Consider the following 27,456-nt stretch of genomic DNA (forward strand, 5'->3'; position numbering starts at 1 on the left):
TTCTAGCCGGGCGGTGGTGGCGCACGCCTTTAATCCCAGCACTTGGGAGGCAGAGGCAGGCGGATCTCTGTGAGTTCGAGACCAGCCTGGTCTACAAGAGCTAGTTCCAGGACGGGCTCCAAAACCACAGAGAAAACCCTGTCTCGAAAAACCAAAAAAAAAAAAGAAAGTTCTATTACAACTTCCCTCCCCGCAAAAAACAAACATCAAAACCTTTAATTCCAGCACTGGGGAGGCAGAGACAGGGGGATCTCTGAGTTCAAGGCCAGCCTGGTCTACAAAGCAGTTCCAGGACAGCCAGGGCTACACATAGAATTCCTGTGGGGGGGTGGGGGGGTGGAGGCAAGTTCCATCACTAAAGTATCTGCTTGTTCTTTTGGCTGGGGGGTGTGTAGGTCTGCAGGAGCTCTTCCTCCTAGGATGCCCATCCCCTTTGCTCCAGCCGCTCCAGCCTTGGCTGAATCAAGGCAGTGAGACTGGGTTGGCTACAACCTAGCCTGGGCTTGACAAAGGTGACTCAGCAGCAGAGCTGGATCTAAGAAGCTCTGAGCTGAGCAGTTCAGTCATCAGGGTTCCGCATTGAGGTTGGAGTCAGGGTCTCCCTTTAACTCTGACCAACTTCAAACTCAAGGCAATTCTCCTTCTGACTCTCAAATGCTGGGATTACTCATCTCTACCACCATGCCGAGCCAAATTTTACTTTTGAAACAATGTTATGGGGTCCACTTTTTCCAAGGGCTTTCCTGAATGCTACCCCAGAAAGCCTTTATGGATATCCCAGCAGTGCTAAAAGATGCAGGGCACCTGGGTGGGATCTAGAGGACTAGGCTAACCTAGCTTAGACCAAAGGCTTGATCCTCAGGACTCTAAAGTGGAGTGAAGTGGCCTCTCAGGGGCTTTAGGAAGCAGGTGCCTGCAGTTCTTTCACAGCCAGACAGCAGGGCTGAAGGCCAAACTATTTGTGACTCCTGCTTGTGGGAGTGTTTATAGTTGGCTGTTCTGTGAACTTGGGACGAAGTTCCCTAGTGACAAGGTATTGCCTATGTCAAGTTGGGGATGGAGGCACAAAGTGATTAACTACATGTGTTGGTTACGCTCATCATGCTAGCTGCAAGACCACTGGCTGGCTGCGGGTATCTGGGCACCAGTGTCTAACAACTGCTCCAGATCTGGTCCATGCATTGGCAGGATGCCTTGAACATCCCAAAGGACTCCCTCTGACAACTGTCCTATCTGAATGTAGGGCTTTTATAGATAATTTGCTCTTGAGGCAAAGGTCTGGTGTTCTGCAAGTGTAAGCAGTGCCAAGGGCAGAAACAATAGCTGCCACATACACACACAATGCAAAGGTCTGGTGTTCTGCCAAGTGTAAGCAGAGCCAAGGACAGAAATAATTGCTCGCTCACACACACACACACACACAGTGCAGGTGGGTCTGGCAATAGCAGAGACAAGACGATACAGAGTTGAGGAGCGCACAGCTGTGACCCTCTGCACCATAACTTGAGTTTATCTCCATGTTAAGAACCCTTTTAGCCAGGCAGTGGTGGTGCAAGCTGTTTTTAATCCCAGCATTTGGGAGGCAGAGGCAGGTGGATCTCCATGACTTCAAGGCCAGACTGGTCTACAGAATGAGTTCCAGGACAGGCTCCAAAGCTGCAGAGAAACCCTGTCTGGAAAAACAAAAAAATCCTTTTACAGCAGGAAGACCCCATTCCTCCATCCCAAGTAGAGGCTCTGCAGGTTATCCCAGTTTCGAGTTCCCTTTAGTCCTAGCTTTATACAGTTCTGTCTGCTCTAACCCACATCTGCACAGAGGGTCTCAGTATAGCCCATGCAGTCTAGAGTGATGGAGTACAGACGTCTACCAATTGAGTTCTCCAAGAACTGGCTGTACCAGCATTAGGCACAGATTCTCCTGATCGTACAATCATTTCTTTACCCTGATAGAACCAGAGGTTGAGAGATCTAAGGCCCAGCACCAAACCTCTACGACACTGTCTTGACATCGGTCCACAGCCACCAAGACAAGAAAGCCAAGCCAGGCTCATGCAGCACAGCCTAGAATGGCTCTCGCCTGTGGGTCGAATACCAGATATGTGTATCAGATACTCAATTCATAGCAGCAGTAAAATTGCCATTATAAAATAGCAATGAAAATTATTTTATGGTTGGGGGGGTCACCACAATATGAGGAACTGTGTTAAAGGGTCACAGCATTAGGAAGGTTGAACCACTGGTCTAGAACAAGATACATATGCCAGGGTGGGCTTCTCAGAGCAGGGAGAGGCCATTAAATTCCTGTGCTCACACTCAGGACCAGAATGACAGTGATCCACTAGGGAGACAGAAAGCAGCAGGTCTTTTCGGCCTGGCTTCTCCAGCCGAGACTTGCCAAATGTGAACAACCTGCAACAGCACTCCATACATTATTCTGGTGTGTGTGTAGGCCAGGCTGGCCTCCCAACTTTCAGCAATCTTTCTGCCTCAGCCTCCTGAGCAGTGGGGTTTCAGGTGCAAACCCTGTGTGGCATCTGACCCCAAATAAATAAGGAATGAAAAGAAAGAAAAAGGCAAGCTGGGTGGTGGCCACAGCACACACCTTTAATCCCAGTACTGGAGAGGCAGAGGTAGGCAGATCTCTGTGAATAAGGCCAGCCTGATCTACAGAGCAAGTTCCAGAACAGCCAGAGCTGGTTACACAGAGAATCCTATCTCGAAAAACAAATAAAATCAATATATCAAGAGGCTAAGTTTACAAACCTTTAAACCTAGCACTTGAGAGGCTGAGGCTTGTGACTCTTTGCATTCAAGGCCAGCCTGATCTATACGGGAAGTTCTAGGTCATCTTGCAATTTACAGTGAGACCCTATCTCAAAAACAAACAAAAAACTTAACATACTAAGTTCAGGCTGGCTCTGGGAAGTGTGCCTGTAGCATACGTGAAATGCAGGGTTCACTGCCCAGCACCACAAAACACCAAGTCAATATTCAATGTCTTTATTTAGCTGTAACAGCAACCGCTGGTGAGAAATTTTCACCTAGGTTCCAAACACCTGCTGGCTTGGAAGGACAGTAAGAAAACAAACTGGTCATGGAATCACACAGGACTGTCTTAGGATTGCATGGAACCTTCCACTGACCATTGCTGACAGCGAAGGGAGGGAGGTAAGGGGACAGCACATCAAGGGAACCAAGTAGGAGGACCAAGGAAAATACTGGCAGCCTCTGAAATTCCATCCCATGTGGCTAAGACTGCAGCAGTGAACAGGGAAATGTCTATCAGAAAACAGAGATTCTTAATATGGACAACTGGGAATCGGAGTCCTTGGAATTCTTCAAGTTGCCTTCTTTAAGGCTTCCTGGAGCCACGAAGTGGGGGCCAAGGCATTGGTGTCACGCTGGCCCCTACCTCCTGCTGGTGTCCCCACTCTCTTGCCCTCCAGTCATAACTCCCAGGCCTGGGCTGGGCAGTTTTTAAGACTGAAATGGAGAGGAAGGGGGTATAGAGGCAAGAATGGGCATTCTGTGCTAGATTTGTGGATTCTCTTAAGTCCACAATGCCCCGGATTTAGGTCTGAAGCCCTGGGAGGAGCTCCCTTTGGAAGTATCAGCACAGCCAAGTGTCTACCAGGCATTCCGCCTCTCACCACCACCCTTCCACCTCAGAAAGGTAAGCAGGAGTTTGTATCCACTAGGAACTGTTTCTGCTAGTTCAGTAGCCTTTTCTACTGGGCACAGTATGGCCCACTAGGGTGCAGAGTTGAGCAAGCAGAGGGAAACCACAGACCACCCAAAGACTTTGAAAGTAAGCTCTACCATCCAGGACCTGCCTAAGGGAAAGCTAGTTTCAGAGGGTAGGGAAGGTATCTTGACTGATCAACTGGAAAATTGAGGACCCGCCAGTTATCCTTACGGTCTTCAGCTACTGTGAGCAGCTTCAACAAAGTCCACCACTACCGTGAAAAGCACTGCCAGAGCAGGAAGCACGGCGGGATGGCAAGAACCGAAGGATTGCCTCAACCGCAGGAACCCGAATTCCCGTCACTAAAGGCTAAGAGGCAAGGGGCTGTGGGTAACTCAAAAGCTCAGACAGAACCCCCTACCCCAAGAAGAAATGGTGTTCCTCCACTATAAATCCTGCCTTCCATGGTGAGGATGGGTCAGTGATTGGGTTTTCGCAGATCATTAAATAGCTGCCATGGGCATGGAGTCCAGAAAACACTACAGAACTACGTGAAGACAGCAGTGCCTTTCCTCTAGAGGGAATAAAATTGGTTCCACCACACCCCAATCAAGCAGCCAGCACCCAAGATGCAGATGGGAAGGAGGCTCCCTACCTGATACACGCCTGGTACACTCACAGTGGCAGTCTATACAAGAGGCTGGATGGACTTTCAGTGGAACACAACAGATGAGAGGCCCAAGAGCTCCCTATCCCTCACCCCTAGAAGGAAACCCAACACGAGAGCCTGAAATACACTCCAAAGCAAGCATGGCTACAGAAAAGAAAAGGCTAGAAGACAGAGCACCAATTCGAACAAGAGTCTTCATCTAAGGATGGGGAGAATGGATGGCAGGAACAAGCAGACATCCCATGAGATCCGAGGCACTGGTGAGCTTCCTCTGAGGCTTCCCCTACAGGTGAAAAGACTGCTGCTTTTTGTCAGAGCGCCCTTCTATCGGTGTCCAGAGCAATCAAGTACATACAGACATCTGCATTTTCAGGGGTCCCTCGCTTATGATCTGGGTGGGACACCTTGACCAATGCATGCAGGTAGCACCTGACTTCAATATCATCAAGAACCTGAACTGCTTTTTGCTCTGTTTAACTCATGAACCTGACATCTAATGTCCTTTGATTCCTCTGCCAAACACCACTCCAGTTAAGAAAGTTTGTATGGCTGCACAGGAAGCCCCCCAATTCCTTTTGTCAACTCTGGGCTAAAGGAAGACAGAAGGGGTAAATGATGCTTGAAGAGGCCACCTCAGAATCTCATAAAAGCAAGCGTTCTTGAGAACAGGCAGATGGGGGGATGCAATGGATCTGGGAATCTTCATTTCCTGCCGCTTTTCTTAAGACAAATGGGTAGCTTTGGGGAAAGAGAAGTCTTTTATCCCAGTTTGGTCCCATTTTAGAGGGCTGATCTGATAGAAATGTGCACCCAGCTTATGGCTGTGGCTATCCCCATTTCCCTGAGGACTACTTTCCTCCTGTTAGGGACACGGTGGTGTAAAGGCACTGCAACTTTCTTCTTACCCACCTCCTTCTCTAGGATCAGTCACTCAGGAGGAAGCTAGGTGCTATGGCATGATACCTAACAGAGTCCCATATGGAACGAGGGAGGCACTCTGCTGACAACCACAAAAACAAAGTATGGAAGTGGGATTCTCCAGCTCCAGACGAGAGCAGCCCCCACCCACATACTACATGCACCTCCATGAGACCTCATGCTAAAGCTCCATGCTGAGTAGCCCCTAACCCTATTTGAGACACCAACAGGTAGTGTTTACTATTGTGAGATATTAGGCTGGCAGGTAATTTGTTACACAGCAGTAGATAACTCTTTCTATCAAGAAGCCAGCTTTTCCACTCCAGTGCCCTGGAGGACGCAAGGAAGCACCTATTTCAGCAGAACACAAGGGCTGGGAACTCAGGAGGAAGGGCACTGCTGGTGTCTTCCACCAGGGCTGGAGCTTCTTCCTCATGTAGGTTGATTGTCCCAAGTGCAGAAACACATCCTTCATAGCAACAGTGTAGATAGCTACTAAGGTTTAAATAACTGTCTCCTTCAGGAGGGAGGCTGGCAGATTAGGACCATACACCCTCCATTTAAGGCTCCAGCTGTGAGGCCTTTGGACCACCCAGAGGTGAACCCCCACTGGACCCTGCTTACTAGAAAATGGCTCATGAGGCATGGCACAAAAATGCCATCTGCTGGAAGCTTATGTCTTGCCTTGTGCAATTATCTTACAATGCTCATGTGTGGAGGTCAAAGAACAGGTGGCCTTCATCTAAGGCCTGCACCAAGCAGTGAGGCAGAGGACATAAGGCCAAAAGGTTCCTGCACCACACAGGTGACACTCCAAGGAATACTAGACATGTTTTCTGATTGAGGAGGGGCGCACGTGCAGACTCTCCAAGATGGCAAGAAAAAGGAAAGTTTCTCTATCCTACTCAGCTGCCACGTCTCCCTTCCCAGTGGTGGGTCCAGGAAGCCACTCTGCTGCAGACAGCGTTCAATGAGGAAGCATATATTCTTCTGCACACTCACGCCTCCTCACTGCAGAGTCCACAGAGTGCCAACACCAGCGTGCGAAGAACCATGAGCCCTGCTCGCGAAGAATGAAGCTCCAGGGTACAGAGGTCCTGAGCAAGCTGCTTATGCCAATAGCAGCACAACTTAAGTTCCCCAAGACTCCATGAAATAAAACTTGGAGTTTAATTAAAAACATAACAGATACATTTAACAAAGAAATAAAACTCTTCTGATTATCAACTTGGAGACTCCAAGAATCCCCAAACATTGGAGACCCAGCTTATTCCTGAGACAGCGACCGTCACAGAGGGCTGCAGTACGAGCTATTCACATTGTGTGGCAGGAGACAGAACAAGTTCTGCAGATGTCCTTCCTTTTTCCTAAAGTCTTCACAAAACAGGGTCTTTCCATGGTGCAAAGGAAAAACAAACAGCTTTCTTTCAGCCAATGGGGATCTGAAATCTTACTAAGAGGGCTTAGACAGGCATCCAATAGAACCAGAAACTCCCAGGACACCAGTGGCTGCTGTACTGTCTTCCTGTAGGAGGACGGATGCACCAGCCTGTCTATGGGGGCCTCTCTCCCGGGATCTCCCTGTAGGTCCACAGTACCAGGAGAGTGGGGCAGGGAGGAGCAAGAGAGCAAAATGGTAAAGGAAAAGAATGAAGTTTTCGCCAACAACTCATAGCAAGGCAGACTAGTCCAGTTTCACAAACCACTATACTCCAAATAGCCCCCTAAACTCGAGAGCACAGGAAAGCACTCAGAAGGAACTATGAGAGTTAACCAACAATGAAGACAGCAGACTTGCCTAGGAACATTTTTTAATAACCTTCCTAATACTGGAAGATGTTTTGTTAAAAAAGTTGCAGTTCAAAATCGTACTGAAAACTTATCTAAAAATAGGTCTGTAGTCATCTTAAAAATAAAACGTCTCTCCTCTGATAAGAGACAGATATTATCAGATACCAACATGGGAGGTATCTTTGATGTAGATTTAGAAAATGGCCTGGTGGAAGAACCAGAAGGAAAGAGAGTGAGGTTTGAAAGGAGAGAAGGAAGGGAAGCAAGAAGGAAGGTCTACAATGAGGAGAAGGAAACTGGGAGGAACGCACTCTTTCAGCCCATGCTCTTCTCTCGGCAGCCAAGGATAAAGCAGATTCAGAGGAGGGGAATGGGGGGGGGGGCGTCAACTTTAAACTCAAAATATAATAAACTGCAGGGCAGCAAACCTGCTAAAGTCTATCAGGTTTAAACCATGACTACTAGGGCTGGCTACTTGTGTGGCTCAGTCCTCTACAGAGGCCAGAGTTAGGGCATTCTCAGGCAGACCGCTGGGACCAGCTGTGCCCACCAGGTAACGACCAAAGCACTGGCACTTCAAATGACTGCTCTGGGAGCAGACAGAAGTCCCAGGGCATCTTAGAGTGAAGAGGACTCTGCCTGCAAGATGCAGGTAGGAAGAATGGCAGACAAGCAAAGACCACCTGGTCACCCAGGGGTCTCTTCAGAAGGAAGGCTTAAAAAATACCTGTGCCAATGAATTAGATAAGGGAATGGGGAGATGAGCCATCACACCCAGGACAGAAGTCTTCTCCCCAGAGAAAAGGGAGCTCATACCATATGTCCCAGGAATGCAGTCAGAGCTACACACAGGAGGTACAAGAGCTGTGCTCCAGTACCAAGGACAAACATCTCCAGGGATAGGGCAAGCAGCTCATTTTGTTTATCATTCTTCAGAATGGTTTAAAGATCCCACATCCAGCACTGACTCATCAATGGGATGCAGGGAGGAAGACAGAAGAGAGTACAGGAACAGCAATGGGCACCAAACCTCCTTCCTTCCCCAGTTACCCCAAGCAGCAGTGCTTCTTCTTAGAGAGTTCCTGGACTTGGGGCAAATCAGAAGGGGGCAGAAGATTCTTGGGAAATGAACAGGCAAGTTACAGGGACTGCTTTCCTCCAAGGACCAACCGCTCAGTTCCAGAGTAATCCAAGGGCTTTCATCCTAACCTTAACGGGGCAGGGGCAGGAGACAGGGAAGTTGTGGTCAATGGAGCTTTATCTCCCACCATTTGGCACCCAGAGGGAGGGGAGGGGGAACTGCCGGCTTCTTGGTTCACTGCATTCCTACTGGCCCAGTCAGGTCACGTGGGCCGCTGTGCTGAAGCCTCCTTAGATTGTGTAGCAGTCAGATGTCCATTTCAAACTGGGCCTCATCCCCTGGTTAGAAGGAAAGAAAAGAGAAGTTTAGTACAAAGAGTAATAGCAAAGCTGTTTTCTTTCTTTTTCTTTTTAAATAGTTTTTTTTCTTTTTTAATTAATTTATTTATTATGTATACAGTGTTCTGTCTGCATGCCAGAAAAGGGAACCCTACTGAATTACAGATGATTGTGAGCCACCATATAGGTTGCTGGGAATTGAACTCAGGACCTCTGGAAGTACAATCAGTGCTCTTAACCTCTGAGCCATCTCTGCAGCCCAGCAAAGCTGTTTTCAATGTCTTTCTCTACCTGCAAAGGGCAAAACTAATAAAAAATCCTGTTTCCTGTGGCCCACAATACCTACTCCTGAGGGTAATACTAGCACTCAAATTCAATACTTAAATTTGAGGTGCGCTTGGGCTACATAGCAATAAAACCTCATTTATTTTTGTTTTGGCCGGTCAGTCTCATCTGGGGGTGGGTGTGGAGAGGAGAGTCACACCAGGTGAGGTGTAAGGGCATGTTTCCAGCTGCTTTTCCACAGACCAACCCCATCGCAGCTCCTGGTCACTCAAGGGATCACACTTCTGGAGGCTTTGAACCTGGCTCCTGCTCTGAACTGACACTTGCAGTGGGGTGAGAGGGGAGAGGTGTGACAGCCTACACCCAGAATTCAGGCACTCAGGAAGCTGAGGCAGGAAGATTGCTGCAAGTCTGAGGCCAGTCTGGGCTTCATGGTGAATTTTCTGCAGCCTTGGCCAAGAGCGAGACCTTGACACCGCCCCACCCCACCCCCCACACAAACCCAAGTAAACAAACAAAAATGAAAACACCTTAACTGGAGTTCAGGAAACATGAAACACAAAGTCTGAGGTGAGCACAAGGCCACCTCATCTCGTCCTGCTCTGAAGGTGCAGGGCAGCCCCCTAACACAGTCACTCAATGAAGATGGCAGCTCGCTCTCTCTCTGGAACACGGTTGCTCTGTATAGCCCTAGCTATCTTGGAAGTTGCTCTGCAGACCAGGCTGGCCTCGAGATCCACCTGGGATTAAAGGCGTGTGCTGCCACCACCACTTGGTCAGGTTTTCTTTCTGGGGTTGATGGAAGCAGGTGGCCTAAGATTCTGCTTTGGGGTGAATGTGTGCATGTGCACACTTGTTCATGCAAGGAGGTCGCAGGGACAACGTGTGTGTGCAATTGTGTCTATGTAACTTCTGTAGGCATGGCTCTAATTCACCTTTGGGTTGCCATCCTTTTTTTTTTTTTTTAAGATTTAATTTATTATGTATACAATGTTCTGGCTGCATGTGTGCCTACAAGCCAGAAGAGGGCACCAGATCTCATTACAGATGGTTGTGAGCCACCATGTGGTTGCTGGGAATTGAACTCAGGACCTCTGGAAGGAAAGTCAGTGCTCTTAACCTCTGAGCCATCTCTCCAGTCCCCGGGTTGCCATCCTTTTTAAAAGACTGTGTCTACCTATATAGACCAGGTGGCCTCTAACTCCCAGAGACCTGCCCGTATCTGCCTCCTGAGTGCTGGGACTGAAGGTGTAAATCACTACATCTGGTTCCCATCCTGATTTGTTTTTTCCCCTAGTAACTAGGTAGAAACTGAAAGCACTTGAGTAGATGTTCAGGAGGAGAGGACACATCACGCGCACGACCGCACTCAGCTGTGCTTTGATGAAGCAGCATGTCCTAGTCTACAGTCCACTCCAGCACCACTCCCCAGCTCAGTCCCTCACCAACTGCGTGCTTCCTGTCATGATTGTTCAGGTTGTTCAAGTTGTTCACTTCTACTTTGGAGTCTTCAATTAAGGTGCCAGGGCTGGTGACTCCAGGGATATTGGGCAGATGGCAAGGCGGGGTCTGTGCCATGGGAGAATTGCGACGATCCAACAGAAACTTTCGGTCATAAATGATTCGTGTTCCTAAAACACAAGGTTGAAGAGTTCCAATTAAATTAAGGTACCACCAACACAATGACTACTGAAGCTGGCTACTTGTGTGGCTCAGTCCTCTTCAGAGGCCCGAGTCAGGCAATTCCCAAGCAGACTGCTGGATCAGCTGTGCCTACCAGGGGAGACCAAAGCACTTCAAATAACTGCTCTGGGAGCAGACAAAAGTAACAGGGAATCTCAGAGAGAAGAGGAAGAATAACAGACAGGCAATGACCACCCAGAATCCCTTCCAATGTCACCTAATCCCTGGCATCAATCCAGCTAAAAGGAGAGACTACCCCCTCCCCATGAACAGGGAGGGCAAGGTGCTCTGCTTCTGGGAAACTCCTGTTGATTTTTCAACACTCAGCTCCAATGCCACTTCCCTCCCCTCACCTGTTCTTTTCACATCACTCAATACATCACCTTGTGCAGGACTCCTGCCTATGTATGTGCCATATGGCAGTTGTGTCTTATTTATAATTGATAGCCAAATATTTCAATTTTCAAAACTGAATCCCTCCCTTCCATTTCTCTTTCTCCTTAAGAAATTTAACCTGGGTTGGAATTTTGGATCAAATCTTGTTTCAGCCACTTACCTACTAAACCAACTTAACTCCCAAAGAGGTTTTTTTTTTTTTTTTTTTAATTTATTTTTATGTGCACTGGTGATTTGCCTGAATATATGTCTGTGTGAGGGCACTGAACCCCTGGAACTGGAGTTACAAACAGTTGTGAGCTGTCATGTGGGTGCTGGAAATTGAACCCAGGTCCTCTGGAAGAGCAGCCAATGCTCTTAACTACTGAGCCATCTCTCCAGCCCCCATCAAGATAACTTTCTTAATCAAAGACTAAGCAAATATAAACAAGTATGTGAAAAAAGCAGATAAGCACCTTCTATTAAAGGCTACACAAAGAAAACTGGAGGCCGACCACCTCCCCTAGAGAGACAGAATACCCTATTTCTTCAAACATAGACCTAATGATGGCTCAGCAGACAGAGGAACTTGCTGCTAAGCCTGTTTAACAGGTTCAACACTGGGTCTTACATGGTGGAAGCAAATGGGTGATTGCCAAAGTCTGTCCTTTTTAAAAACAAGATTATTGTTAATTTACAAATGAGTATTTTGCCAGCATGTACGTGTGTGTTCTGAACGTACTGAGGCCAGGAAGCATTGGATCCCGGGGAACTGCAGTTACTGGTGTTATGAGCCACCATGTGGGTGCTGGGAGCAGAACCCAGGTCTTCTTGAAGAGCTTCCAGTGCTCTCCAAGCCCTCTCTCCAGTCCCAAAAGTTGTCCTTCGACCTCTGCACACTTTGGCAATATAAGCCCATGCCATGGACATAAAATAAATATTAACACAACAAACCACTTGCAGTCAGTCAGATGGAGAGAAGTAAGCTTGCAGTCACCGCCACTCACGAGGATACTACTCTCATCACAAGCCAACCCCTCAGGTTTATCTGTACCTAAGCCCCCCACCATTTAGTCCAATCGCACTGCGTGACTATCAAAGCTTCTACACTGAATTGTGGTCATAACACGTTCTTTTCTAGTCACCCCAACTTGATACTTCTAATCTGTTTGGAAACCCATAATGTGCTTATTATTAAGCTATGTAGATTAGGGGTCAAAGGTTGAAAGGGGACAGACACAATGGCTTTTTCTAACAAAGGGAAAGAGCTTTAGTGGACTGACTCTACACATTTGTCTGACACCCTCACTATCGACTAACGTATTTATGGGGTATAATAACGTTCTAATTCATATGTATACCAGATAATTATCAACTTGGAGTATTTCGCACATTTACTACCTTAAACTTTTGTCACTTTTTCCTTTTTTAAAATTTATTTACATGTATGAATGTTTTGCCTACCTGTATGTATGTGCACAATGTGTGTGCCTATGAATGGTTGTGGGTGCTGAGCTCTTAACTGCTGAGCCATCTCTCCAGCCCCAATCTTGTTTTGACAGTGCCTCCCTATGCAACCCTGCTGGCCTTGAACTTGGTATCCTCCTGCCTCAGCCTTTTAAATGCTGGGATTATAGGCAAGCACTCCACACCCAGCTGAAATGCTTTTCTTTTTATATGACAGTAAGTATGTATGTACACATGAGCATGTGGTTGTCAGAGGACAACTTTCAGAAATCTGTTCTGTTCTCTCCTACCATGTGGTTCTCAGGGATAGAAAGAACACAGCTCATCAGGTTTGGCAGAGCACACCAAAATTTTGATAGTACATTAAAATCTAGTCTTTTAACCACAATAAGACAATGATCTAAGGTGCTGCCATAATTAAACTTATAAATTACAGAGAGTAATCCTCCCTTTTCTGAGGTTTTGCCGTGTTTTCAAAGTGGTAAGAAAGCAAAGATTTAAGTTTCAAATAACTTTCATTACAATTGCAGTTTCAATTATTTTATCATCGGTTACTGCTGATCTCTTGCTGTGCCTAACTTATAAATGAAGCTCATCACAGGGATGTATAGAGGAAATCTGCAGCCATGGCCTACTGCTTCTTGTCGTCTCCAGCATCCAGAGGATGTTCTGAAATCCATCCCCATGGTTGGGGGAGATACCAGTAATGTGAACAAACCAGTTGTTAATCTCTTCATCAGCGGACGGACATGTGGCTGTTGCAACACCTTGACTATTAGGAATAACACCAATTTAAGATGTAGATATCCATGCACAGGTTATGGTGTGAACAGCCATTTCCTGGAGCACATCCCAACATGGAATGCTAAGTCATATGCTAACTGAGGAACTGCTGTTTTCCAATGACCGCAGACTTCACACTCCTGCCAGCAATGTGAGACCCCAACTTCTCACAGTGCAGTTTACACCGTGGAGTCTTTTCCATGCTAGCCGCCTTAGCTGACATGAAGTGATCTCCCCTGTACTGACCTACTCTGCCTTCCCTAATGACTAATTCTGTCAGTTCTGCACCTCATGTCCTTTGGCTTTTCTAATATCCATCACCTTTGGAGAAAGGTGTCAGGACCTCTGACGTTTTACTGTGTTTTAATCATCCCCTCAAAATGTGTGTGCGTGTGCTGAGGATTGAACCCACAAGCTTGTGTATCTGAGGCAAGTACTCTACCACTGACTGAGATCTCCAGCATTATTTTTTACAGTCTGGATATAAACACACACACAATTTATTTCTGCTTATATATTTTCTCCCTCTCTCTCTTCTCCCATCTCCCTCTCTCCCCTAGTCCTGAGAATTGAACCCAGGGGCATGTGTTCAGTGATGTCACTCTTTGAAGCATAAAAAGAAAATAAAATGTTTAAATCCCTGGCTGACCTGGAACTTGCCCCATCTAATAAACACAACTGAGTTCTAAATGCTGGGTTCATATGTGCCACCACCTCAGTTCCTAGTGTTTAACTGCGATGAGATCCAATATATATATTTGTTGCTATTGCTTGTGGTTTTGTTGTCAAATCTAAGAAATTACTTAATCCAAGGTTATGAGTTCTGTTTCCTGTTTTTCTCCAGGAACTCTACCTGTGACTGTGGGTCCAAATTCTGTTTCTGGGAGAGCAGCCAGTTGTATAGGCACTGTCTACTGAAAAGAGGTTCAATGTGAATTGCTATGAACTTCTACTGGATGGGGGAGGGGTGCACTGAGAAGGCATACATACTACTTCTGGCTTCTCAATTCTTTCCCATTGCTCCACATACAAGTGCAAACCATACATTCTGAAACCAGGAGATGAGAGCTATTTCAGGTCCTGTAGAGTCCCAAGGCTGCTCCCAAAGATGTGAGCTTGAACTCTGACACCTGTCTGTGTCCATCATTTTCTAATCTATCAACAGTTAAGTGCCTCTTGAATCTCTTTCAACATTAATTTTTTAAAAAGACTTATTTATTTCATGTATATGAGTGCTCTATCTGCACCTCCATATTAATTTTTAAAATTACATTTACTTAGTGTGTGTGCACGCACATGCACCTGCGTGTTCGAGGGCATACATGTGATGGAGTACACGTGGAAGTCAGAGGACAACTTGAAGAAGTCTGTTCTCTCCTTCCACCACATAGATCCTGGGAATCAAATTCAAGCTTAGCAGCAAGTCCCTTTACCTATTTTAATGGCCACTCAACATTTTGTAGTTCCCAATGTACGAGTTTTGACTTTTGACCAGTTTTATTCAGTTGTACCTACTGAGCTAAATTACTACCTTTCCAGACCAATTTATTGAATTTTGAGTCATTGCAGGTTAAAGAATTTACGTATTTGGGTTGGGCAGTGGTGGTGTACGTCTTTAATCCCAGCACTCAGGAGGCAGAAGCAAGTGGATCTCTGTGAGTGTGAGGCCAGTCTGGTCTACAGCGAGTTCCAGGACAGTCAGAGTTACATAGGAAAACCCTGTTTCAAAAACCCCAAATAATAAATAAGTTACTATTTGGTAGTTACATACCAAATGGGACGGACACACACAGACACACAAAACAGCACTAGCAACCAGAATGTTAGTGATTAATAAGCACTCGGCATTCCAAAGAATCAAGCTATTCAAAGAAAAATGTTAATTATCAGGAAAAATATTCCTTTAATTCCTAAGTGGATTTGTGTTTATGGTAAAGAACCAAAGATAATCTATTAAAAATGAAAATATTCCATGTCCTTGACACACATGAACTTGTAGACAAACTTTTTTTGTTTTTGGGGGGAGAAGCAGGGTCTCTTTCTGTAGCTCAGGCTGGCCTTGAACTCATAGTAATCTGACTACCACCTTTAGGAGGGCAGTGTATGGACTGCAGACTAACTGGGTGTAGAGTACTTGTCTAGCATTGCAAGGCTCTAGGTCTGAACTCCAACACAACAGAAACACAAAAGAAAAAGGCACTTCCGTTCCACACAGAAGAGGACTAACACTGCCAGGGCAGCAGACGGCACGAGAAAACTGAAAACAACGGGTGGTTAGATGGTGAAGTCACAGGAGTACGTGAGGGCATGCTCCACACTCATACAGCTCCAGTGCTGGGCAAGCAGGCAAGCAGGTAAGCAGGCAAACTGAATTTAAAAAGAACCAAGCACCAACAAGATGGCTCACTGGGTAAAAGGACTTGGTGCACAAACCTGAAGCCCAGAGTTCTACCCCTGGATCCCACAGTAGAAGCCATCCTCTGAGGTTCACACATGCACCTCAGTACACACATCAGTAATATTTAAAAGGAAACAGTTAAAAACAAGCAACAGGCTGAGTTTGATGGTACATGCCTTTAATCCCAGCACCTAGTCTACACAGTGAATTTCAGGTCAGTCAGGACTACAGTCAGACTATCACAAAATAAAACAAAGCAAAACAGACAGACAACAACAATCAACCACCACCACCACAAAAAAAGACAGCACTTGGCAAGCAACCTTGGTAGCCTATGGGAATTCTTTTTAAGATTTATTTTTAGACAGGCAGTGGTGGCACCTTTAATCCCAGCAGAGGCAGGCAGATCTCTGAGTTCGAGGTCAGCCTGGTCTACAAAGTGAGTTCCAAGACAGTCAGAGCTGTTACACAGAGAAACCCCATCTCAAAAAACAAAAATAAAATTTAAAAAATTATTTTTAATCTTTAATTATGCATATAGAATCCAGGTGCCCAAGGAGGCCAGAAGGTGCTGGTCTCTTGGAGCTGGAGTTAGAGGAGGCTATTAGGGGCCTGATGGGGTTCTGGGAACCAAACTCCAGTCCTCTGCAAGAGTAGCACATGTTCTGAACCACTGAGCCCGTCCTGCAGCCCAGCAAGGACAATCAAGAAATCAGAAACAAGGTCTCTAGCAGTCAGTGACTTTAAAGCACTCAGAAGAAGGCTGGGCCTCTAATAACAGAGAAGGAAGACGCAGAAACGTGTGAGAGATGATAGAGAGCTTACCCCCGCGCTTGGGAAGGTCTGCCTGCCTGCACCAGAGTCCAGGTTTTAGTTTTAACAAACATTTGTTCTTCATGGAGACCCTCGATGAATAGACTGTTAGAAAGTCCTGTGGCTGATAATCCAAAGAAAACTAAAGGCTGCCTAAGCTGGAGGCCCCCAGTAGACTGGTGGTGGCCAAATCACATTTACTTTGCTCAGCCACTAAATCCCTCAAAACTGAGACTGATTTTAGGACAGCTAAAAGCACAACTGGAGTTTGGGGCCTTCTATCATAATGCGACTAAGTGCCGCGGCAAATGGAGACCTGTAAAGTTCTATGGATGGTCTAAGAAATCCTCTAAACCCATTCCCCAGCAACCAGGAGCAAAGTTTACCAAATGCAAGTACTCAAGGAGGGACCCATCTGATCACTGCATAGGCCAGAGAGGAATGGCTGTGTCCTACTAGGAAGGAAGCACTGTTGGGGAGACCCTGAAGAGCAGCTGACAGATGCCTTCTTTACAAAGAAATCAATGTAAATCACAGTGACACAGAGACACGGGACAACACAATTAACACAGGCACTGGGTACTGAGGCAAAGTCTGGGTTGCATAATGAGTTGAATCAGGTGTTCTCTAAGGCTAATAACAGGGGCCCCGAGGATGTAGCTCAGTAGGTAGATAGAATACTTGCCGAGCACGCACAAAGCCTCGGTGCAATCGCTGCACAAACATAAACAGGCACACAGGCACGGTAGTACACGCCTGCAATCCTAGTACTCAGGAAGCAGAGGCAGGATCTTAAATTCAAGGTCATAGGCTTAGTTCTGCTCAGATTAGGCTACAAGAGACCTAGTTTCAAATCAAAAGAAAAATAAACAAAAAATAAATAAATAAAAAGGAAAAACAAAACCAGCTAATAATACCAAATCCCAACCGACCCTGTCTAGTGTGTCTCCGGAAATTCGAGTCAAAATGAAGCATCTCCACTACTGTTTGGATTTGAACATTCACCTGGAAATAAATCTTCTCCACAGAAACACCTGAAAGAAAGTGCAGGTTGGATCTCCCAGGCTGCTGACTGCCTCATGGATCAGGTCTCTGGATTAAATCTCATGTCATATGTTGTCAAGTTTTGGTAATGCTAATGATAAACTACCCATCATTCCAAGTGGCATGGGGAAACACAAATTCAACTTAGGCTTTCAGCCCGACTATTTCCTCCTCAAGGTCACTGCTTTTGGCCAGGTCTAAAACCAACTCACACCTACAACCACCCTCCACTTTTCCTCACAATGAGGAGTGTGGACTATCCCTTGGATACACCCACCTACCCTGTTTCCTGCTGTTCGTTTAAAGTTTAGGAGTTGGGCATGGTCAATGGTGGCACAAAAACTTAATCAAGCAGGCAGAAGTAGGTGGATCTTTGTGAGTTTCAGGCCAGTACGGTTTACACAGCTAGTTTCAGACCAGCCAAGGAGATACTGAGACTCTGCCTCAAACACAAGAGCCACTTCATGTCAATGTAGAAGTAATACAAGACCCAAGAGCTCTTAACAGTCTGAATCCCAACGGAGCCTGATGCACTCCTGCTAAATACCTCTGAATTCACAGAGCAACATCTATCCTAATATATAGTCAGCATGCCCACTATACACAGAAAGACATTTCCAAAGAATTAAATTGAATGGAATGTTATTACCTTCCAAAACTGGCAAAGACACAAGAAAAATAGAATACTGTCCTTCATCAGTATACAACTAAAACCAGCAAACCAAATCCAGCAACATCTAAAGAGGATCGGTACCTGCCGGGCGGTGGTGGCGCACGCCTTTAATCCCAGCACTCAGGAGGCAGAGGCAGGCGGATCTCTGTTAGTTCGAGACCAGCCTGGTCTACAAGAGCTAGTTCCAGGACAGGCTCCAAAGCCACAGAGAAACTCTGTCTCGAAAAACCAAAAAAAAAAAAAGAGGATCAGTACCAGAACAAGGGAGATTTAGCAAGAGTGCGAGGCTGACTTGACAGCTGAAAAGTTAATTAACGGAATATACCCTTTTTTTTTGTTTTGTTTTGTGAGACAGGGTTTCTCTATGTAACAGCCCTAACTGTCCTGGAATTCTTTGCTGGCCTCAAACTCACAGAGATCTGCCTGCCTCTGCTCTCAAGTGCTGGGAATAAAGGTGTGCAATAACACCACACCTACCACCTGGCAATGGAATCTTTTTTTTCTCTGAGGCAGGAATTCTCTGTAACAGAGATTCGCCTGCTTCTGCCTTTCAAGTGTTGGGATTAAGGTGTGCACCACCACTGCCCGGCTTATGGACTGTATCTTAAAAGAATAATGCAAGTCACATGATCACCTCACTCTGGGTCTGAGAGGGTCATTCAAATGGCAGAAGCTTTGAGCTTTATCCCCAAAACCACATCCCTCCAAAAGATCCCTAACATTCTTTCAGGATGATTATATCCAGCAAACTAGGAATAGAATTTCCTCACCTTCTAGCTAAAGGCACCTGTAAGAGCCCACAGCTGCCACAGCCCAGAGCTTTAAGTGCCCACAGCTAAGATTTTACTTAATGGTGAAGACTGCTTTCTCCCAAAGATCGGTGTGCCACACACCACCACACTGAAGGCCGTACCCAGTAGAATTGGTCAAGAAAACCAAATACAGATCTAGACAAGGATTGAGACCATCTCTGCAGATAACAGGAAGCCACAGGACCAGAACCGTATTTCTCAATACAATTATTTTTGCCTGTTGAGATTTTTACCTTCTCCAAGCTATGGTCTAGGAACAAGATGAAGTGGTCTTTAAAAACTAGTGTTTTGAACAGGGCTGGTGGCAAAGACCTCAAATCCCAACTACCTTGGTGGCTGAGTCAGGGAGAAAGAAAGTTCAAAGTCAGCCTGGGCGACAGAGCACCTTCAAGGTTGACCATGGCAACTTAGCAAGATCCTGTCTCAAAAAAATGAAGTACTTCCCTCCCGAAAAGGTAACTGACTAGACAGAAAGCCATCGAAGAGAACGCTTAAAAATTATAATAAGGTTGCTGAAGTGTAGCTCTCCACAAATGATGGCTTCTGTCAGGGATGTGGGTGGGGAAGGACTCAGCTTTTTTACAAGAATAATGCCCAGTTAGTAAACATGCAGTACAAAGTGAATTTTCTTCTTTTTTGGGGGAGGAGGTCATCACTAAGGTGGGTGGGATGGATCTGGGAGGACTGGGAAGTGAGTGTGATTGGGATGCTTGGTATGAAATTTCCAAATAATGAATAAAAATAATTATGTTGGAGGGGGGAAAAAATTCAGCTAGCCAGTCAATCAATGAGCACCATTCAGTGAGAAACCTTGTCTCCAAAACTAGGTAGAACACATCAATAGAACAGTGATGCTTTCATGCACACAGACACAAAGCCAAACTAGGAACACTCAGGATGGACAGCTAATGACAGATGATAAAAAACAAACTAGGGGGCTGGAGAGATGGCTCAGAGGTTAAGAGCACTGGCTGCTCTTCCAGAGGTCCTGAGTTCAATTCCCAGCAACCACATGGTGGCTCACAACCATCTGTAATGAGATCTGGTGCCCTCTTCTGGCCTGCAAGTATACATGCAAGCAGAACACTGTATATGTAATAAATAAATATATTTAAAAAAAAAAAACTAGGCTTTTGCTTCATTGTTTTTGATCTACCAACCTTAGACTCCAAGTGCTGGAATTACAAGAAAACACCACTGAACCCAAGAACAAAGGTTTTATAAATAAAATAACAAAGTAAGGTTGGGTATGGCGGCACATGTCTTTAACCGTAGCACTCAGGAAGCAGAGACAGGCAGATCTCTTTGAGTCTGAGACCAGTCGGGCAGTGACTTCCAGGCCAGCCAAGGCTACACAGCAAGACCTCAAAAACAAAAACACAAAAGTGACGAATTTGGAAATGGCAGCCTAGGTCTTATCTACAAGTCTCAACAGAGCTTAGGTTCTATAAATGGAGATGCAAAAAATCTCCATCCTAAAGACCTGGAGCTAGGAAGCCCTTCAATTCACCAAACTCACCAAGGACCCAGGCCCCTTCCTCTCCTGCTCACTAGATGAAGCAGCTTCCCACACTTAACTGTCCTGTCTAATCCGCAAGTCTTTACATACAAGCTAAGGCTACAGAATCCATAGTCATATAAAATCCCTCAGCGAAAACTACCTTTAAGACTCCAGGTGGCGCACGCCTTTAATCCCAGCACTTGGGAGGCAGAGGCAGGCGGATCTCTGTGAGTTCGAGACCAGCCTGGTCTACAAGAGCTAGTTCCAGGACAGGCTCCAAAACCACAGAGAAACCCTGTCTCGAAAAACCAAAAAAAAAAAAAAAAAAAAAAAAAAAAAAAACCAAAAAAAAAAAGACTCCAGGTCTGGAAAGGTCTCTGCTCAATGACTTTGGGGTGCAGGTGTCAGTTTCTCTATTCCCTCTGAGGGATGGTGAGCAGAGGAGGGGCCGTTCTGTATTTGGAACAGCAGCTCTACCTTCCCAGTCACCCCTCATCTGAACGATTCCTCTTTCCCAGTGCTGCCTTGACAAGAAATGACCTCAGCCTTCACCAGGCTTGCAAAGCAAAGCCATTCCCTCCAAATTCAGCACAAAGCTTGAAGGATACCCTGGCAGAATGCCATCCCATGGCAGTCTGTAATACTGAAGGAAGCAGTTGCCATTTTCCTGGCATAACAAGGCAGAGTGATGTGATGTGTATCTCTCACTCATAATAATGAAGTGCCGAGGCTAAGAACTGAAGTTAAAGGGCTCAGCAAAGAGAGGTGTTTGGTACATAATCGTGAGGATCTGAGTTCAAATCCCCAGTGCTGGAACCTGTTGGGTAGCTAACCTAGTCTAGTCAAACCTCTAGGTTCAGCAAACAAACCCTGTCTAAAGGGTGATAAGTAAGCAAGCAATGTTTTTCTTGGCCTCTGCATGGGCCCATAGGGGGGTGCGCGCATGCACACACACACAAACAAACAGAAGAGAACAAAATGAAGCTAAAGAAAGACATTTTGTTGTCTCAGAATAAACAGGCCAAACTCACTAAGAAACTATATCATCCCTGTAGCCAGTAAGAATCAGCTCATAAAGCAGGTAAGCAAGTTCCCCCAATACATCTTTCCTTTCCTTTTTTTTTTTTTTTAAAAAAAGAGCACACTTTAGCCTAAAGGGGATTATTTCCACTTCTTCAGGCCTTCTTGTTTATTTCCAGATTTTACCAATAGCCCGAGGTAACTCTGCCCTAGGAAACCTAGCAGAGGCAGGAGCCAGCTGGCAGGGAAAGAGAGACCAGAAAACACATGGATTTCAGGCCATAGCGATTAGTGGCCCTCTGCTGCTCCTGTGTGCACTGTTCTTTTCCAGAACTGAGAATGTGACTGAGGAGAGGACAAAGAAGGCTAAAGGTCATTAGGCTTCTGCTTAACCTAGAACATTTGTCTCTCAGGAAAAGACGGGGAGAAAGACGTTGCGAGCTGGCATTCCAGAGGTAGAAGTGTCTGCCAACTTCTTTCCCAGGAAGGTAAGCATCTACGACAGCGGAGGAAGAACTGAATCTGAGGCTGCCCAATACGTTCATTTCTTCAGGCCTCAGGGGCCTTTAATTCTAAAGTCACCTCATTTGGGTCCTCCAGCTAACTGGACTGAGGAACCAACAATAAAGTTCAACCCTGAACATGCTCACCTCCCATGAGGGCAACAGCAGCTGCTACTGGAAGAAGCGACTACCACCCATTGCTCCATGTGTAGACACGAGAAAATGAAACAAGCTTTCCTGTCCCCTAACACCAGCAAAAGCAACTCAAGATGTCACAGCAAGTGTGCCTTTAGTTCAGCTCTTACTTCCAAACCACACAGGGGAGTTTTAAAAAACCCTCCAGCTGGGCTTGCTTACTTTGGGTCTCCAACAAATGAAGGGCTCTTGCCCACCAACGCCAGGGCAAGGCCAATCTTTCAGGGCATTCAGCAAACAGAAGGTGATCCTACAATGCCCCCCCCCCCCCCCGCCCCCCAGGGTGTGGCACTTCAGATATTCAGAAGCTCGAGGCAGGAAATGCACTCCCTTCCTTTCTCACTAAGCAGAAATTCCCAGTCCAAGCCGGCTGCTTTCAGGTCTCAAGTATGTAAGCCGGTCATTTGATCATACTGTTCCAGTGTTACTGGCAGCCCCCATCCCTTCCAAATCAAGATCTGTAGCCCATGCAGAGCAAGACCTACACTTAACATTTTTTGGAGACAGAGTGTCATGTAGTGATCCTGTCTCCTCATCCAGAGTGCTGGGTGCACAGGCCTGCACCAGCTGCCTAGGTCTGCTGTGCTCGTTTCCTGTAAAGTGCTGATCACAAAACCCACTACAGACCTTATCAACCATGGAGATAAATTGACTTAGTGCAAGGAAGAGAGATAAAGCATCAGAGGGAAGAATTTTCCAAAGTAGGAGGCAGCTCAGAGGTAAAGGTGCTCACGACACCAGAAACCCCAATGGAAGGAGAGATCAAAAGTTGCTCTCTCGCCAGGCAGTGATGGTGCAGGCCTTTAATCCCAGCACTGGAGGCAGAGGCAGGCAGATCTCTAAGTTTGAGGCCAGCCTGGTCTACACTGAGAGTTCCAGGTCAGACAGGGCCGCAGAGAAACCCTGTCTTGAAAAAGAAAATAAAAGAATTGCTCTCTGCCGGGCGGTGGTGGTGCACGCCTTTAATCCCAGCACTCGGGAGGCAGAGGCAGGCGGATCTCTGTGAGTTCGAGACCAGCCTGGTCTACAAGAGCTAGTTCCAGGACAGGCTCCAAAACCACAGAGAAACCCTGTCTCGAAAAACCACAAAAAAAAAAAAAAAAAAAAAAAAATTGCTCTCTGACTATTACTGGCAAGCCAAAACACTGTACACACACAAAGATCTTTTTTTTTTTTTTTAAAAATGAATATGTGATGGAGGAAGGTCATTGGTTAATTAATAAACTGCTTAGCCTGATAGGTTAGAACATAGGTGGGTGGAGTAAACAGAATGCTGGGAGGAAAAGGAAGTGAGCTCAGACGCCTGATGGAGGAAGGTCATTAGTTAAATAATAAAGAAACTGTCTAGGCTTATTTGATAGGCCAACTTTTAGGTGGGTGGAGTAAACAGAAGAGAATGCTGGGGAAAAAAAAGCCGAGTCGGGAGTCGCCATGATTCTCCCACTCCAGACAGTCGCAGGTTAAGATCTTCCCTGGTAAGCCAGCTCGTGGGACTACACAAAATATTAAAAATGGGTTAAATCAATATGTAAGAGCTAACCAATAAGAGGCTGGAACTAATGGGCCAGACAGTGTTTAAAAAAATACAGTTTCCGTGTAATTATTTCAGGTAAAGCCATGCGGGTGGCCGGATGCCGGGGACTCAGCCCTGCCACTCTTATTACAACAGACGCCATGTCTTTGCTCTCTGGGACAGACACGATGAAGCTCCAGCCCAAGATGGACTTACGCTAGAATCTTCCTGGTGGGTCACCACCTCGTGGTGCTACACACATTAATGGAGGTGGGCTGATAAGGATGTGAGAGTTGGCCAGTAGGAGGCTGGAGCTAATGGGTCAAGCAGTGTTTAAATGAATACAGTTTGTGTGTTGTTATTTCGGGTGTAAAGCTAATCATGCGGGAGCCAGGTGGAACGAAAAGCAGGCCTGCCCGCAGCTCATACTACAAGTATGTGTCTATGAGACATATGCCACGTGTGCAGAAGATGCTAGTGAAGGCCAGATGAGAGTATGAGATCTCCTGAAGATGGGAGTTACAGGCAGCCCAGTGTGGAAGCTGGGAACTGAACTCAGGTCCTCTGCAAGTTTGGCAGGCACACTCTTAACTTAACTGCTGAGCCCTCTCTCGAGATCACCTTAAAGTCATTCCAGTCGAGCAATGGTGGCACACCTTTAATCCCAGCACTTGGGAAGCAGAGGCAGGCAGATTTTGGTGAGTTCAAGGTCAGCCTGATCTACAGAGTCCCAGAACAGCCAGAGCTAAAACACAGAGAAACCCTGTCTCAACCACTGCACACACAGACAAATCATTCTAAAGGGGAAAAAAGTCAACAAGCATTGTTTAACTAACCACCACTGAGTTAACTGCTATAAAAGACTGCTTAGCCAGTCAGAGTGGTGCATACTTTAAATCCCAGCATTGGAAAATCAGAGGCAGGTGGGATTGCTGAGGGTGAGGCTGGCCTGGTTTTACAGTGCTATCTCCTTACAAAAAGGAAGCAAGCCAACCTGTATCAAAATCTAAAGACTGCCAGGCATAGTGAGTGGCCTTTAATGTCAGTACTCACGAAGCAGACACAAGGCACTTCTCTGAGCTCCAGGCCAGCCAGGGGCATATAGTGAGACCCCACCCCCAAACAAACAAACTCTGTGCAGAAGCTCTGCAGACACAAGTGGAGTGGTAACTGTCGTGGAAAAGCAAATGAATGCATATTTCCGGCAGACCTTCCCAAGCATGTTAGAACTAATCCAAGCTGCGAGACAGCTTCTATCTTTAAAGCAAGGCTTAAAGACTACGTGCCTTTTCTTCTTTTGAAAGCACAGCAGCTCGGGGTTTGAAATACTACCACAGATCGTCTCTGCATCTTCTCTCAGGAGAGCAAGATTAACATACAGCTAAAACTATGGTTCCTCCCCAAGTAAATTAGAGCTAAATGCACCTGTTACTGTGACATGTGCTCTGAACTGTTTAAAGTATGGGCATTTTACTGACCAAAACCATACAAAACTCTGGAGAATTACAGATCTCTCTCCACCACCCTGGAAATAATCCTTTTTTCCGACTTTTAAAGAGACAGGGTCTCACTATGTAACATTGGCTGTCCTGAAATCATTATGTAGAATGAGTTAGCTTTGAACTCACAGAGATCAACCTGCCTGTCTGCCAAGTGCTGGCCACTAATCTCTGTTTCTTAAGAGTTATTAGTTCAAATTAAGACAATTTTATCTGGAGCTGACCAAGATCTTTCCTGATTGTTGGTTCCAACAGACATGGAGGGACACACAACAATCCCAGCCCTCAGGAGACTAAGGCAAGAACACCATGGGTTTGAGGCCAGCATGGATCACATAACAAGGTTCAAGGTAGTATGATGGACCATGGGGTGAAACGCCATCTCAAAAGAAAAAAAAAACTTGGGAGGCAGAGGCAGGTGGATCTCTGTGAGTTCGAGACCAGCCTGGTCTACAGAGCTAGTTCCAGGACAGGCTCCAAAACCACAGAGAAACCCTGTCTCGAAAAACCAAAAAAAAAAAAAGAAAAAAAAAAAAAGAAAAAAAAAAGTCATGAAAAGAAAGCCTAAATCCTGTTGGTCTTGAATAAATCAAATCAAAGGTCTCTTCAGTAACAGGAGCCACTGTTCTAGAGTGGACCTGTCTTACCCATCCTTAAACCTGGAGAGTCCTAAGGAATGGCTTCCTCTCCCAGAGTCATTCTGAAGGTCTTTCAGAGCATTCATCCCTTTCTCTAGACTGGCCTGACTGGATCCTCTGCCAACTTTTCTCCTAGCTTTGTTTGCTTTGCTCCATCACTCCCTTCCTTGTTTGGTTGGTTTGTTTTTTTTTTTTTTGAGACAGGGTCTGACCCTGTAGCTCAAGCTGTCCTAGAACTAACTCATTTATGTAGCTGGGGCATCGCAACTCTCCTGCCTCTTCTTCCCAGAGGAATGGGACCACAGGCCCAAACTACCACACACAGCATCTGGATTGCTACCTCTTGGTGTTGGCAAGGCAATCCCTTATTCTGTGCCTTCCTATTGCACAAGATTCCAGGAAGGCCAGGCCCAATTTGCAAGTGATCGGTTGAGGTGAACTTGGGAGGCCTGCCCCATGGTCAAGACTACCCAACTGTACAGACTGCAGAGACTGCCAACCAAATCTTCACCCGTTAGCCAAAGGCCAACTCCCTGGGTCACCAAAAGAAGGCAAAGTTCTGAGATTAGAAAAGGAAGGCCAGTTCCCTTCACTAAGGCCCAGAAGATTCCTTTCTCCCTCTAGAGAATAGCCCAGAAAGGGGACAAACAACCTTTGCGCTTCCTTTCCCGTGACCAATTCAACAGGTTTCACCTCTAGTGTTGCTGGTAAACAGTTCCGGGTCATTTTTGGAAAAGCAACCCCAGGCACCTCCTTTTGCACTGCATCCCTCTACAAGCCCCTTCCCTACGACCATGCAACCTAATCCGACTAGTGTGTGCTATTTGATAAAGCCCCCTCCACAATCTCAAAGTCGCTCCCCCAAAGCCCTGAGCTGAAAGCTGACAGCGCCTCTACTAGAGCCAACATCTGGGCTACCACAGGAGGCATTTTACCACCACCACCCCTTGCCAATTCTCCAGCCTGGGGCTCCCCTGACCTGTGATGACTCCTCCAGCAAAGTAAACAATGCTGCCAAAGGAGGATAACACTGGGCGAGGCATGCACAGTGCATGCCAGCCTCGTCCCCGGGGCTCTAAGCACTGCCAGATAAATCAACGGACGATTCCGCGCCGGATCCCCCTCCCCGACTTCCCTCCTCCAAAGCCCGAAGGGCAGCTCCAGAGACGAGTCCTGCCTCGCAGAGTGCACGTTCTGCTGCACACAGTCCGAGCGGCAGACGTGCCCGGGAGAGGAAGCGGCGGGTCGAGTATACAGTGCCACGCGCCAGCGGCGATGGCGGGCAGGCCCGGACGAACTCACCTCCCGGCGTGGTGGAGAACAGCGTCCCGCCGGGAGTGGTGCAGTAGTCCTGAGGTAGCTGCGCGGCGTCGCTGATGGCCACGGTGCGCGTGGGGATGGCGCGGCTCTGGCTGGACTGGTGGCCGCCGCCTGCCGACGCGGACATGGCTCAGGCGCGGGCTCGCGGCTTTGTGCGGCGGCGGCGGCGGGGCCCGGGAGGCACTGGCTCCTAGAGCGGGAGAAAGAGAGCGCTCGGCTCTCAACTCGCCGGCTCTCGCTCGGTCGTCCCGTTGCGCTCCCGCCGCCGCCGCCGCCGCCCAGTCCTCCGGCCTCCGCCCGCAGCCTCAGCAGCCTCAGCAGCAGAAGCAGCAGCGGTAACGGTGACTACCGGAAGCGAGCGAAGGCGGGAGCAAGAGGGAGGGGAGTGCAATATGGAGACCGGATGTGACGCAACCAGGAGGCGTGTCGTGAGGGGGTGTTCATCGAGGAA

The 27,456-nt window shown here is 46.8% G+C and overlaps 1 protein-coding gene across 1 annotated transcript; it reads right to left on the reverse strand.

Moving 5' to 3' along the window:
- Positions 1 to 2,968: 2,968 nt before the first annotated feature.
- On the reverse strand, positions 2,969 to 27,358 carry Eif4ebp2 (eukaryotic translation initiation factor 4E binding protein 2). Its single transcript, XM_057751234.1, has 3 exons — positions 26,988 to 27,358; positions 10,214 to 10,399; positions 2,969 to 8,483 (listed from the first exon to the last, which is right to left on the reverse strand). The coding sequence occupies exons 1-3, from the start codon at positions 27,130 to 27,132 to the stop codon at positions 8,452 to 8,454; spliced, it is 363 nt and encodes a 120-aa protein (XP_057607217.1). The 5' UTR covers positions 27,133 to 27,358; the 3' UTR covers positions 2,969 to 8,451.
- Positions 27,359 to 27,456: the final 98 nt, after the last annotated feature.

The sequence above is a fragment of the Chionomys nivalis genome, chromosome 19, assembly GCF_950005125.1.
Source record: "Chionomys nivalis chromosome 19, mChiNiv1.1, whole genome shotgun sequence".
NCBI classification, from domain to species: Eukaryota; Metazoa; Chordata; class Mammalia; order Rodentia; family Cricetidae; genus Chionomys; species Chionomys nivalis.

What these genes read in the sequence shown, in the direction of transcription:
- Eif4ebp2 (XM_057751234.1), bottom strand. Translation starts at nt 27,132, where the DNA reads ATGTCCGCGTCGGCAGGCGGCGGCCACCAGTCCAGCCAGAGCCGCGCC. An exon ending in GTTCTCCACCACGCCGGGAG is followed by an intron (nt 10,400 to 26,987) that starts GTGAGTTCGTCC and finishes CTTGTGTTTTAG; the next exon opens with GAACACGAATCATTTATGAC. An exon ending in TGACAGGAAGCACGCAGTTG is followed by an intron (nt 8,484 to 10,213) that starts GTGAGGGACTGA and finishes CCTTCTAACCAG; the next exon opens with GGGATGAGGCCCAGTTTGAA.